This window comes from Equus caballus, chromosome 2 (assembly GCF_041296265.1).
Source record: "Equus caballus isolate H_3958 breed thoroughbred chromosome 2, TB-T2T, whole genome shotgun sequence".
Taxonomy (NCBI): Eukaryota; Metazoa; Chordata; class Mammalia; order Perissodactyla; family Equidae; genus Equus; species Equus caballus.
The window spans coordinates 31,950,643-31,963,203 of record NC_091685.1 but is presented as its reverse complement, the minus strand read 5'-3'; the positions used below and the strand labels follow the sequence as shown (position 1 = coordinate 31,963,203).

The following is a 12,561-nucleotide window of genomic DNA, read 5'->3' as shown; positions in this document are numbered from 1 at the left end:
ATGATTCCTTCTTCCTCTTTAAAATGCACTTAAGAAAAAAAGAGTCAAGTGGAAGAAAAATAGTAACTAAATAACAGTACAGGTTGTAGGGGGAAATGGCTGAAGTCGTGAATGTTGTCCCGATGGAACGGAACCCTAGCATGTGCTCAAGTCCTACAGTTTAGGGGGAATGTCAGCCGTTGGCTGAAGACCTACTATGTGCCAAGCCCTGTGCTAGTCTTGGGGGCTCTAGAACCAGGACCCAGCACCCACCCTTCAGGAGACCATAGACCATTGGAACAGGATGGCAGGCGGGCAGCACCTGCCCAGGATGTCTGCAAGTGCTGGGACTTCTGGAAACGCCAGCAGCTGCAGAGCTGCGGGGGTGGTGGGGATTCAGGAGGACTTCCAAGAGGAGGTGACCTGGGTTGAGACTTCCCAGATGAGAATTCGGGCAGGCAAAGATGGTGCGGAGAGGGAACAGTATGCGTGAGGTGCAGGGGCGAGAGAGGGCAGCACACTGTCTGCGCAGCTGGAGCACAGCTTGTGGATGGAGTAGACGTGTGAGCTCCGGCGAGGCCCTGAGCCTTTGGAAGACTCGGTTTTCCCGTCTGTGAAACAGGACAGTATCAACTATCTCTTGGCATTGTTGTGAGAATGTCTGTGAGGGTATCTGGCTCCCAATAGTCAGGGTCTCTGTCTCAGGGGACATGACTTCCCTCCCTTCATAGATGTGTGGGATTAGAGGGGAGGTGTCTGGGGGTGATGAGGAGAAGGAAGGAAGTGCCGGTGGTAGAAATAGGGCTTGGCTTCCTGAACCCCCCTGGGGTCCTGAGGCAAGAACTGCCAACTCCAGACTCCCCCCGGGAACTGAGTTTGACTCTTGTGCTTGGTTTGAGAGGAACAAAGAGGCAACGCAGGGCATCCAAGAGGGCCGCCTCCCCAGAAACTGCGGCTCTCAAGCGAGAGGCTGACGTTTGTCGTCGTTGGCAGACATGGTCTAGGGGGGAGCGGGGAGCCAGGCAGCCTGAGCGGGAGCCTCTTGGACCCGCCTGCCCTTCTGGGGCCACCTGATGAGCTCAGAGGAGATGCGTGTGTTCAGGGTCAGTAGCAGTCGCTCACTGACGAGCTGCTTGTTCTGGGCTCCAAGCTAACACACTTCCCGTCATACTGAGTCCTCCTGTCCACACTCGGAAGGTCTCATGGATGTTTGCCAGGTGAGGAAACCGAGGCTGAGAAAGGTTACAAGTCCAAGGTTACAAAGCAAGTAGGTGGCTGAGCGGGGGTTAGAAGCGAAGTCTCTGACCTCCTGACCCCTAGTTATCTGCTCTGCTCACTGCCTTTTCTGCAGGGGGTGGAGGGACATGTCGTCATTGAAAAGCAAAAGGCCCGGGCAAGTGGGGGGAGTGCACCCGTGTGTCCCCTCCCGCCACAGCCCTGAGGGCAACAGCTTCCAGGCAGAGCCCGGGACTGCCGTGGCAGGAAGGGAACACGGCGGGCGCCCGCCTTCTTGCATCCTCCAAGAAGATGCACCCACTGCACACTCCCCCTTAGCCCATTCCTGTCTGAACCGGCCAGCCCACCCACCTCCAGTCCTTTGAGATCCTCCCCTTGCTGGTTCCAGGTGTGGTGGGAGGCAGAGGGGGCAGTGGGGCCCCAGGGTCCGAGCACCCCTTTCAGTGTGTGACTTTTGGCAAGTCATTTGCCCTCCCTGGGCCGAAGTTTCCACCATACAATGAGGATGTCAGTTCATGGCCCCTCCTCTGGGCCGTGGAATCCTCTAGAGCTTGGCCTCTGGGTCAGCCCAGGAATCCAGCCAAGGGGTGGGGCCACCTGCTTGGCGGGCTTGCCTCCCCCGCCCGACCCCGTTCTCGTCCCAAGCAGAGTCTCTCCTCTTCCTTGTTCGACACAGCTCCCAGCAGCTGTTCCTCGGGCCCAGGCAGAGAGCCCGGCCTGGCGCGTCTCTGGCTGAGGCCGATGAGAGAAAACAGGTTAAAAGTTCAGCCCTTGTTCTCTCCAGGAAGAAGAATCTGTAGCATTCGGAGTGTGAAAAGGAACCCTTTTTTCAGCTCCAAAGAAGCGCAATAGAACTTCCCTCCAATTTGCCATTAAAAAGACGCCCTTGGCACTGGACTCCACTGTCCCTGGCACCCCCACCCCCATCTCCAGCCCCCAACGCAAAGGGACACAGTGACCGCAAACACGAGCCACAGGCGGTCATGGGGACGCTGCTGCATCCTCTCTTGTCAGCTCGCGGGTCTGACGGGGGTCACCTCCGGCTAAGTGCTTCCTCCCATCCCCGCCCTCCGATCCACACCGCCCCTGCCCCAGTTCAAGACCTTGTTACTCCCATTTCCACCTTCACAGTGGCCTGGAGACGGGGCACCCTGCCCCCACGCTCCTTGCCCTAGTTCATCCAGCCCAGGCTAAGTGTCTAGAAATTTACAGGGTCAGAGGCAGAATACCTGCACCACCCACTCTGCCACCAACTCCTCTGTGATCTTTAGGAAGTCTCTTCTCCTCTCTGTGCCTCAGTTACCCTGTCTCCAAAAGGAGGCAGTTGGGCTGACCAGCGATAGCATCTGAAAAGGTGGGTCTCGGTCACCTGGAGTGCCGTGGGAGAAGCATCATGTGCCACAGAGTGTGGGGATTGATTGGCGATGTCTGCCCTGGCACAGAATTGGAGGATGGCAGCAAGCCTGCCTCTCATCCACCCTCCCTGAGCTAGGTGGTGTGGAAGGGTCAGCTCTGACTTTCTAGGTCTCTCTGCCTACTCTCTCGTAGCTATTTGTATGCACACCTCATTTCCACACCAGACTATGAACCGCTCCAGCATAGGGTCTTGGTGTTCTCCCTTATCTGTCTTAGGGTACCCAGCACAGCGCCTGGTACCTAATGGGCATCAGGATGTATTTGTTGAATGAATGCGCACAAGAGGCCAATTTAAATCTGCTCAGTGCCTTGCAATTCAGTTCGAAGTGGTTTGAAGCCCCTGTGGCAGGGAAGGGATGGCGGGTCCTGAGCCTGATCTGGGATGAATAGGGGTCTCTCTGACCCTGTGGTCTCCTTCCCTCCGGCTGCTGGAATGAAGGGAGGCAAGTGGGGCCCTGGCTGGTTCAGAAGCTGATCTGAGTCTCTTGAGTTCCCGGAGGGCAGGTGACGAACTGGCCCCACTGGGCACAGTGCTGGCCCTCAACACATCTCCACCCCCAGGGCCGTCCTAGGGGCGGAGTTGGTCAAGCCCTGGGGGAAGGGGCCCCGGGATGGGGACTCGAGGGAGGACTCCAGTCCCCAGAGAAGAGGGGAGGGTATCCCTGACAGGAAGTGTGGGCCAGAGGGCTGAGCTGGGGAACTGATGGGGCTCAGCTGGGACACAAGGGCAGCCCCTCTAAGGCCCATGTTCCAGTTTTTGAAAATTTGATGCAAGCGAAAAAGCACACAGGCGCCCTCGGTTTGACAACATTTCGAGGGTTTCCTTGTGGACTCTCTGAAGCCCACCCTGGAAACCCAGGTTAAGACCCTTCCAGATCAGAAAGGGAGGGAAGGGGGCGGTACCTAGGTTGGTGGGACATGATTGGTCGAGAGGTTGGGCGTGGCCATATGTAGAAGGGATGGAATTGGGCCCTGGAGGAACGGAGCCAGACAATTGGCTGGAGCGTGGGAGTGGGTAGGGTTATGGAGCGGGGGCAGGACCTAAAGGGAGGTTGATCTATAGAATTAGAGCCAGATTTGTTTGGAGCCATGGAAGTAGGTGGCGCTCTGTAAAGAAGACCCTCGAGGGGTGGGGTCTTGGGGTGATTGACAGCTCTTGGCAGGAGGGCCTGCGTGACTCTTTGCTCTCCCCGCAGAAACGCTGATGGACTCCACCACTGCCACGGCGGAGCTGGGCTGGATCGTGCATCCTCCATCAGGGGTGAGTCAGTGGTCCCCAAACCCTGCCTGGTCCCCCAGGATACCTCGGGTTCTGCTGCGGGGCCTGGATGCTCCCTCACGTTCCAGCCCTTTTCCCTTTTCAGGGCCCAGGGCGCGGCCTCTCATTGCCCCACCTGCCTGGTCCCCTACCGTTGATGGAGCGCCAGTTACCATGACAACATGCTGGATGCATTTAGCTCCCCCATGGAATCCTCAGGGTGAGGCTGAGAAGTAGGTGCTGGCACTACCCCCATTTTACAGATGAGGGAAGTGGACTGTCACTTCCCGAGCACCCACTGTGTGCCAGATACTGTATCAAGCACCTTACACACATCCTCTCCAGTCCCATGGGGAGGAATCACCTCCGTTTTATAGGTGAGGAAACTGAGGCTCAGAGAGCTGTAGCCACCTACCAGGAGCCCTACAGCTGGTAAGTGATGGGGCTCAGGTTTGTGTCCAGGGCTGTGACCGAGTTTCCTGGGCGTTCTTTCTGGGTCCCCCATCACCCAAGGCTCTGCCTGCCTGAGCTCTTATCATCCCGCTTCCTTGGGTCCAGTGGTCTGAGCCCATCTGACACCCAGCGCAGTGCTTACACATGGGCTGTGGAGTCAGATACTCCTGAACTTCTGCCGCAGTTTTGCCACTCACAGCTGTGTGATCTGGGGTCAGTTCCTTAACCTGTCTGAGCTTCAGTTTCCTCATCTGTAAAATGGTGATGATAATGTCTTCCTCACAGGACCGTTGTGAGGTTTTCCTGAAATGTGTCTAGCACCGTGCCTGGTGTAGAATGGGCTCCCAATAACACGTAGCTCTAACATCTGTCACCATCGTCACCGTCATCGGCTTTAATATCATTCCTTCCTCATCTCCCTCGTCTCTGGGGAGGGCCCTGGGCTCCCACAGCCCGGCCTTCCCCTCCCCCCATTCCAGCTCCTCTGCTGGGACTCAGCTGCTGCCCCAGGAGCAGCCCCCCCCCCCCCGCCACCCCCCTCAGGCCTCGCTCTCAATAGGCAGGGCCCAGGGTCAGGCCTCTTTCTGTGGCTCTTTCTTGTCACCAATTTTCCATCTGCGCAGGCGGCTGGGCCCACAGCCCCACCCTGCCGGTAATGAGGCCAGGCCGGGCTGCAGGGCCCCCGGACGCAATTATTTGGGGTGTTCAGGCTGCAGGGCCTTTGCATGTTAATTAGAGAGAGGGGAGAAAGGCAGAGTGCTCTAATTAAGTGCTCTAATTAAGTTCTGAAGAAGAGCAGTGGTTGTAACAAGGGGCTGACTTTGTCACATGGTGCCACCAAAAAAAAAAAATTAAATGCAATGTAGGGAGTTTCAGAGCCGCCATTGAAGTAGAGGCCGGGCCAGCAGGCTCCAGCTCGGCCTTCCCCACGCACGCCTTTCACAGCATCGTCCCTCCCCAGCCCAGCAGCCACTGCTCCGCCCTGCGCAGACTTGGCCCAGGGAATATGAAAGAGGCAAAGGGACAAAGAATGCCCACTTGGGGGTGACACCTCTCCCATCACCTGCCTCCCTCACCAACAGTCACATTTGGCAGCTGGGGAAATAGAGGCCCAGAGAGGGGAGGTGACTTGCCGAAGGCCACACCTCAAGTTTGCAGAGCTGGGACAAGACCCAGGACTCCTGGCGCACTGTTGGGTCCTCGTGCGTCGAGGCAGCCTGGGCAAGCACGTGAATGCGTCTGAGTCTGTGTGACTTGGGCCAAGTGGTCTCAATTCTCTGGTCTCTACTCCGTCATTTGTAAAATGGGGATAGCCATGTGTACCACGTGTGCTAATTATGACAAGGAAATGAGAGCCTGTCCCAGCCCCGCCCCTGGCCCCACATGGGTGGGAGGCGGCGCTCCGCTGTTGGGGCTCTTTGGGGTCTCGCCTTTTTGGGTCCACCCCAGGTGAAGCCAGCCCCACAAGGAGACACAGGAGAAGGCGGGAGCAGTCGCTCCCCTCAGCGAGCGTTCAGTCCCCCTGGGGAGAGCAAGCCAGGAGGGCTGGAGGGCCCAGCTCTCACCCAGGCAGATCGCGCCCAACACCCAAGGGAGGGTCGCTGAAGGCAGACGCTGCCGCTGGAGGGAGAACCTGCGGGAAGAGATCCCAGAAGGATGGACTGAGAAGTCGAGGGGGTACTCAAGGAAGGCATAAGAGTGTGAACGGAATAGCGGTGCGAGTGAGCTGGGCCTGTGAGGAGAGAACATGGGCCCGGGACCCCTCTACTCCCCACTTTCCCCAGCCGGCCCGGCCCCTCTAGCAGGGGGCTGGGGAGCACTCAGCTGGGCGCTGAGAGCCCAGGCTGGGTCCGGGGAGGGCACAGAAGCACCTGCCCCCAGCAGGAAGAATGGGAGGTCTCCCTCCACACACCAGCTGGCCACTTCAGGCTCCAGAGCAGAGCTGGAGCCCGGGGAAGGGCCCTGTCTCCCCGTCCCTGGGGTGAGGGCTCTTTTTCCATCGGACTGGGACTCCCCAGCAGCGAGGGCTCTATCTCCCTGGTCAGACTTGGAGCCCCCAGCAGGCAGAATCTCGCCCTCCCCATCAGACTGGCAGCTCCCCAAGCACAAGGCTGTGTCTGCTCTCAGAGAGGGAACTGGCTCGGGGCGGGCCGCTCCATCTTTTCCCTTCCAGGTGGGAGCTTCCCAGGAGCAGGGGCCTTGTCTCCTTTATCAGATTAGTGAACCCCGGGGGAGGGGTCACATCTCCCGTACTGACTAGGGGGGTACCAAGAGCAGGTGTGCGCCCTTCCCAGCAGATCGGCGTGTCCCCCTCACAGATGGGAGCGTTCCTCAGGGCCGAGGCCATGTCTCCCGCTCAGCTTGGGAGTTCGCTGATGGTAGGGATCATGTCTTCTTTATCAGACTGGAAGATCCCTGAGGTAGAGTCTGTGCCTCCCCCATTAGACTGGGAGGCCCCTGATGCTAGGAGTCCTGTCGTCCACCATCAGACTGGAGGATTCCCTAAGGCAGGGTCTGTCTCTCCCCTCTTAGGGCATTCCCTGGGGCTGAGCCCCTACCTCCCTCACCTGACTAGCATTTCGCCCACAGTGGGAAGAGGTGAGCGGCTACGATGAGAACATGAACACGATCCGCACGTACCAGGTGTGCAATGTGTTTGAGTCGAGCCAGAACAACTGGCTACGGACCAAGTTCATCCGGCGCCGCGGCGCCCACCGCATCCACGTGGAGATGAAGTTCTCGGTGCGCGACTGCAGCAGCATCCCCAGCGTGCCCGGCTCCTGCAAGGAGACCTTCAACCTCTATTACTATGAGGCCGACTTCGACTCGGCCACCAAGACCTTCCCCAACTGGATGGAGAATCCGTGGGTGAAGGTGGACACCATCGCGGCCGATGAGAGCTTCTCCCAGGTGGATCTGGGTGGCCGGGTCATGAAGATCAACACCGAGGTGCGGAGCTTTGGGCCCGTGTCCCGCAGCGGCTTCTACCTGGCCTTCCAGGACTACGGCGGCTGCATGTCCCTCATCGCCGTGCGCGTCTTCTACCGCAAGTGCCCCCGCATCATCCAGAATGGCGCCATCTTCCAGGAGACGCTGTCGGGGGCTGAGAGCACGTCGCTGGTGGCCGCCCGGGGCAGCTGCATCGCCAATGCCGAGGAGGTGGACGTGCCCATCAAGCTCTACTGTAACGGGGACGGCGAGTGGCTGGTGCCCATCGGGCGCTGCATGTGCAAAGCGGGCTTCGAGGCCGTGGAGAATGGTACCGTCTGCCGAGGTAAGGACCCCAGCGGGGCAGGTGCCCTGGAAGGGCGTGGAGTGGGTGTTGGCTGCAGACTCGGGCCTGGCAGCTGGGAGCGCAGGCTGGCGAGGGCGGTGGCCTGGAGTTGACCACGTGGCAGTGTGTGGACAGGGTTTGCAAAGCCGCAGCCGTGGTTCTGCTTCTCAGAGGAAGGCGTTTGAAGAGCGCTTCTTGGATGGTGGTACGTGTGCGTTCTACAGAGGAGATGAAGATGATTTTAGTCGGCATGAGGATAAACATTTCTCCTTTTAATTATTGTATGAATATTAACGATGGCAAGCGGTACTGTATGTCTTTGTTTACAAAAGGGATACGGTTTCCTTTGTAAGGAAATTCATGTCATAGTAAATAACATTGGTAAGTATAGGCCAGGCTGGGGTGAAGTGACAGAACAGGAGGAGTTTATGTCTCGCTCCGTGTTCCGCGTCCATCGTGGGTCAGCTTGGGACTCCTCCCTCTGGGAGCCAGGCGGGTGGAGGAGCCGCGGAGGAGCCTGGGATGCTGGGATCTTCGGGAGAGGTGGGGGAGAGTGTGGCGGGCCGTGCGCTCTCCACAGCTCCGCCGGGAATGGCCCACACACCACCCTGCTGCCCATTTCACTGGCCAAAGCAAGTCACACGGTTCCTTCCGGTTCAGAGAGATGGGGAACGGCAGCCCTACTGTGAGCCAGGTGTCCTGACAACACTCTCACTGTGTGCTGATAGCTGTAATTCATTTCATCCTCACGAGAACCCTGTGAGGGGAAGTGCCATTTTCTATGAAGAGGTTGAGGCCCCGAGAGCTCATACAGGCGTCTTACCCGGGTCCTGTGATTCTAAGCCACCCTCTTAACCATTGTGCCACTTGAGTTCATTTAAGGAAAAATATTGACTAAGCAATAGTACAGGTAGTGCTTGATTATGGCAAAGAACCATGAGGGTGGTTTGCAAACATGAGTTTGTAGGAGGTACTCGTGGTGCTGAGGAGGCTGTGAAGGCAGACAGACCTAGGTTTGAATCCCAGCCCTGCGGTTATCAGCTGTCTGTCCTGGGCCGAGTGTGAAACCTTCTTTCATAGGGCGTTTGTGAGGATTCAAGAACTTAAGACCTGTAAAGCATTTATACTGGTTTCTGGTACACAGTAAGAGCTTAATAAACGTTAACTAAGTGAGATGATGTATGCAAAGCCCAGCCTGCCGCAGGTGCTCCATGGAGTGAGCTGTGATGGTGATGCTGGAGGTATAGGAGATTTGAACCTCTCTGTGCCACTTCCTCTTGCCTTCTCCGTTGGACTCGGATCCTGGGTGCTTCAAATGCCAGGCTAAGAGTTTGGACCCTGTCCTGGGGGCCCTGGAGAGCCAGTGGAAGTTCAGCCTGGGGCGATTGCAGTGACCCTTGTCTTGGTAAAGTGCTGTCACAGCCACCGTCTCTGTGGCTCCTCCTCCGTGCTCTGAGGCAGCATCTAAAGGTCTCTGGAAGGATAAGGGGGGTGCACGGGACGGGAGCAGCAGCCTGTAGGGAAGCTGTTGCCGTGATCTCAGAGATGCTGGCTGGTTTGACTGGGCGTCCAGGGTGCCTGAGAAGAGGAGGGGCGGAACCATGGGGCGTCTTGGCAGTGAGTCGGACGAGACGTGGAGACCGGTTGGAAGGGGGAGGTGGGGGAATCCGACGGACGGGGAATTCCAGCTTTCGGGGAGATGATGGTCCTGGACAAGCACTGGGAAGCTGGGAGAAAAGGCTGGTTTGTTGTGGGAGAGAACAGATTGGGTTTTCTGTACTCAAGTGTGAACGTGCACAGCCTTGGGAGATGGCAGGCCATGGGGGCAGAATCACTCACTCACTGCTCATTGTTTATTCACTCATCAAACCTTCCCTGCGCCTGCTGTGTGTCAAACCTTGTGCTGAGTGAGCATCAGGTAAGACAGAGAAGAATCCAGCTGTGGCCCTGCCCTCGAGGAGCTGATGACTAAATGAACAAGCAGGGAATGTGTCAGACTTGCTTTAGCAGGAGCTGCTCAGGCTGCAGTGGGCACAGAAAAAGAGGGAGGGCTTCACAGAGGAGGTGACACTGGAGCCGAGTCTTGGGAGATGGATGTGTTGACTAGGTGGCCAGGCCTTCTGGAGGATGGATAGGCATGAAAAAAGACCTGGGGCCGTGAATGAGTGTGGCCCTTTCGGGGGACCCGTAAACTTTATGTGCCTGTGGCTAAGGGCTCGGGGGGCTGTAGGAAGAATTGTTGCTGGAATGAGATGAGGAGGTGTATTATTTCTCTCTTGCTGCATAACAAGTCACCCCAAAATTTAGCAGCTTAAAACAACAAACGTTTATTATCTCTCAGGGCCTGAGGGTCAGGCGTCCAGGTGTGGGCACCCCAGGCTCCAGGTCTCCCCTGAGGTTGCAGACAGGCTGGCGGCTGGGGGCTGCAGTTTCATCTGAAGGCCCGAGTCGGGAGGGATCTGCTTCCACGCTCGCTCTCGCGGTTGTTTGCGGGCCTCGGTCCCTCGCCACATGGCCTCTCATGTGTGCAGTGGCTTCCCCAGAGTAAGCGATCCGAGAGAGCGTGAGAGAGCACCCAAGATGGAAGCCACCGTCTTTCTATAACCTCATCTCAGAAATGAGGTCTTATCACTTCTGCTGTATTCTCTACATGAAAAGTGAGTCACCAAATTCAGCCTGCACTCCAGGGCAGTGAGGTGCACAGGCTGTGAATGAGGGGGGGTGGGGGTCACGGGGGCCATAGCAGAGGTTGCCCGTCACAGGCAAGTTATTGGAGTCCAGCTTCTCCTTGCAAATGGTGGGGCTCGAGGTAATGCTAGGACAGAGTTTCCAGCACTGGCTCCCCGCCACTCCCCTCTTCCCCCCACCCCCCCAGATCTACAGCTTCCCCAGGCTCAGGCCCAGCCCAGCCGGCCGCTGGGTGCGAGTGGGGGCCAGTTAAGGTGTGATTAATGAGCTCCGGGAGCCAGAAGGACACCAGCTGCTGCTGTGGCCTGTGCAGCAGCCACCCAGATGTGGGGCTGCTCCAGCCCAAGTCCCGCGGGCCGGCCCAGAACGTGTGGGAATGGTGATTGCAGCTCACATCTGAGTGCTTGGCACAGTGCTTTCTCCCCCTCTCGCTCAGGGGTTCTCAGCCCTGACTGTGCCTCCGAATCCGCTGGGAAGGTTGCTAAGACGCAGATTCCTGGGTCTGGCATGAGCCCCTCCCCCAGGTCTGGTTATGTGGCTCTAAAGTGGGGCCAAGAGTCAGCATTTTTAAGCAAGCAGGGCTGATGCTTTTGTAACAGGACCATTAGCTCAGACACACGATGCGATACCACATCCTTGGCCAGACGGAGCAGGAATCAAGGCCAGACAATGACCACAGGCCCAGCCCTGCGGCCACCCCAGGGAGCATCCACCCTAAGGGGATGGGAGGGGACGTTAGCAGAATCTCTGGGTGGGTGGGGTTTGGAAAGATCCATTTAATATGGAAACATAATTTGATAGGGAAACTCCATGGCTCTGTTAGTACACACTAGAGAACAGAAGGCTGGAGAAAGTCTTCTCGGCGGATGGGGAGGCAAGTCCTCGTGGGAATGGGAGCCATCCCAGGGGTGGGCAGTGGTGGGTGGGGGGTCCCAGTGCACTGGGTGGTTCACGAAACTACAGGTTAAATGTACTCGATCTGACCGACTTCCTCGGGTGTCTGCTGTGTGCAGGGCACAGCGGGGCGGGAGGGGCCTGGGGAAGCCAGTCCACCGTTCATGTTAACAAGCATGCATCGAGTACCCTCTGTATGCCCCTTAGCCCTCCAACAGACACTTACTGAGTACCTTCTATGAGTCAGGCACATACCGGTGCTGCAGGACACAGAAGTGAACAAGACGGACACGTTCACTGCCCTCCCAGAGGTTTTAGTCTGGGTGGGTGGATACGGGAAAGATGGAGGGAAAAAAGTAAATTAACAAATAAGTAAAATAGTTACAGACTGTGATGAGTAAAAGGAAAGAAAACCAAGGGCAACAGGGGCCGGCCCAGTGGCGCAGTGGTTAAGTGCGCATGTTCCACTCCAGCGGCCCGGGGTTTGCCGGTTTGGATCCCGGGTGTAGACATGGCACCGCTTGGCAAGCCATGCTGTGGTAGGCATCCCACATATAAAGTAGAGGAGGATGGGCATGGATGTGAGCTCAGGGCCAGTCTTCCTCAGCAAAAAGAGGAGGATTGGCAGCAGTTAGCTCAGGGCTAATCTTCCTCAAAAAAAAAAAAAGGAAAATTGAGGGCAAGAGTAGAGGTCAAAGGGAGGACCTGCTTCAGCCAGGTGGTTCAGGGAAGGCTCTTGGAAGAGGTGTCCTTTCAGCTGACAGGGGCCGCCCTGGGAAAGCTGGAGGAGAGCACCTGAGACTCAGGGTTTGGCCTGAAGTGGCTCCTAGGCGAGCCGGGGACTCAGACACCCTGGGAACAAGGCAGAGCATGAAGTCTATCCAGACAAAGCACGTTGAGAATATGAGGAAGATGGCATCTTTTCTGACTGGGAGTCTAGGAAGGCTTCAGGGAAGAGGTGGCATTTGAATTTGGCCTTGAAGAGTAAGTAGGATCTGGATGGGTGAAGAGGGGAGGGCATTGTAGGTCGTGGAGCCACATGAATAAAGGCCTAAGGTCTGACGGGATGGGGCATGTCTGTGGGTGTCGTGTGCCCTACTGGGTGCAGGGGCTTAGGCACGGCTGTCCCTCTCTGTTCATCTGCTCAGTTTATGGCGCCCCCACATACGCCTGCCAGGTGGGGCACTCCTGGGACTTCCTTCAGAAGAACTCTCCCCGCCATCCTCCGGGCCCCAGCCTCCTCAAGATCACAATCCCTGCTTGGCCTTGCCCGCAGTGGATCCGCTGGAGGTGACGGGATGGTGGCCCTGGAATCCCTGCCCTGCAGCAGCTGCTCCCACCCAAGACCCCGAGTCTGTTTCCC

At 57.5% G+C, this 12,561-nt stretch overlaps 1 protein-coding gene across 6 annotated transcripts in view; it reads left to right on the top strand.

The window, feature by feature from the left end:
- Positions 1–12,561, top strand: part of EPHB2 (EPH receptor B2) — a 181,207-nt gene that overhangs the window by 56,143 nt on the left and 112,503 nt on the right. For all 6 annotated transcript variants that reach the window (XM_070251468.1, XM_070251462.1, XM_070251488.1 and 3 more), the window contains exons 2-3: positions 3,828–3,892; positions 6,932–7,616. In XM_070251468.1, the coding sequence (XP_070107569.1) occupies positions 3,836–3,892; positions 6,932–7,616 (742 nt within the window). In that variant the 5' untranslated portion in view covers positions 3,828–3,835. The remainder of the gene's footprint in view (positions 1–3,827; positions 3,893–6,931; positions 7,617–12,561) is intronic.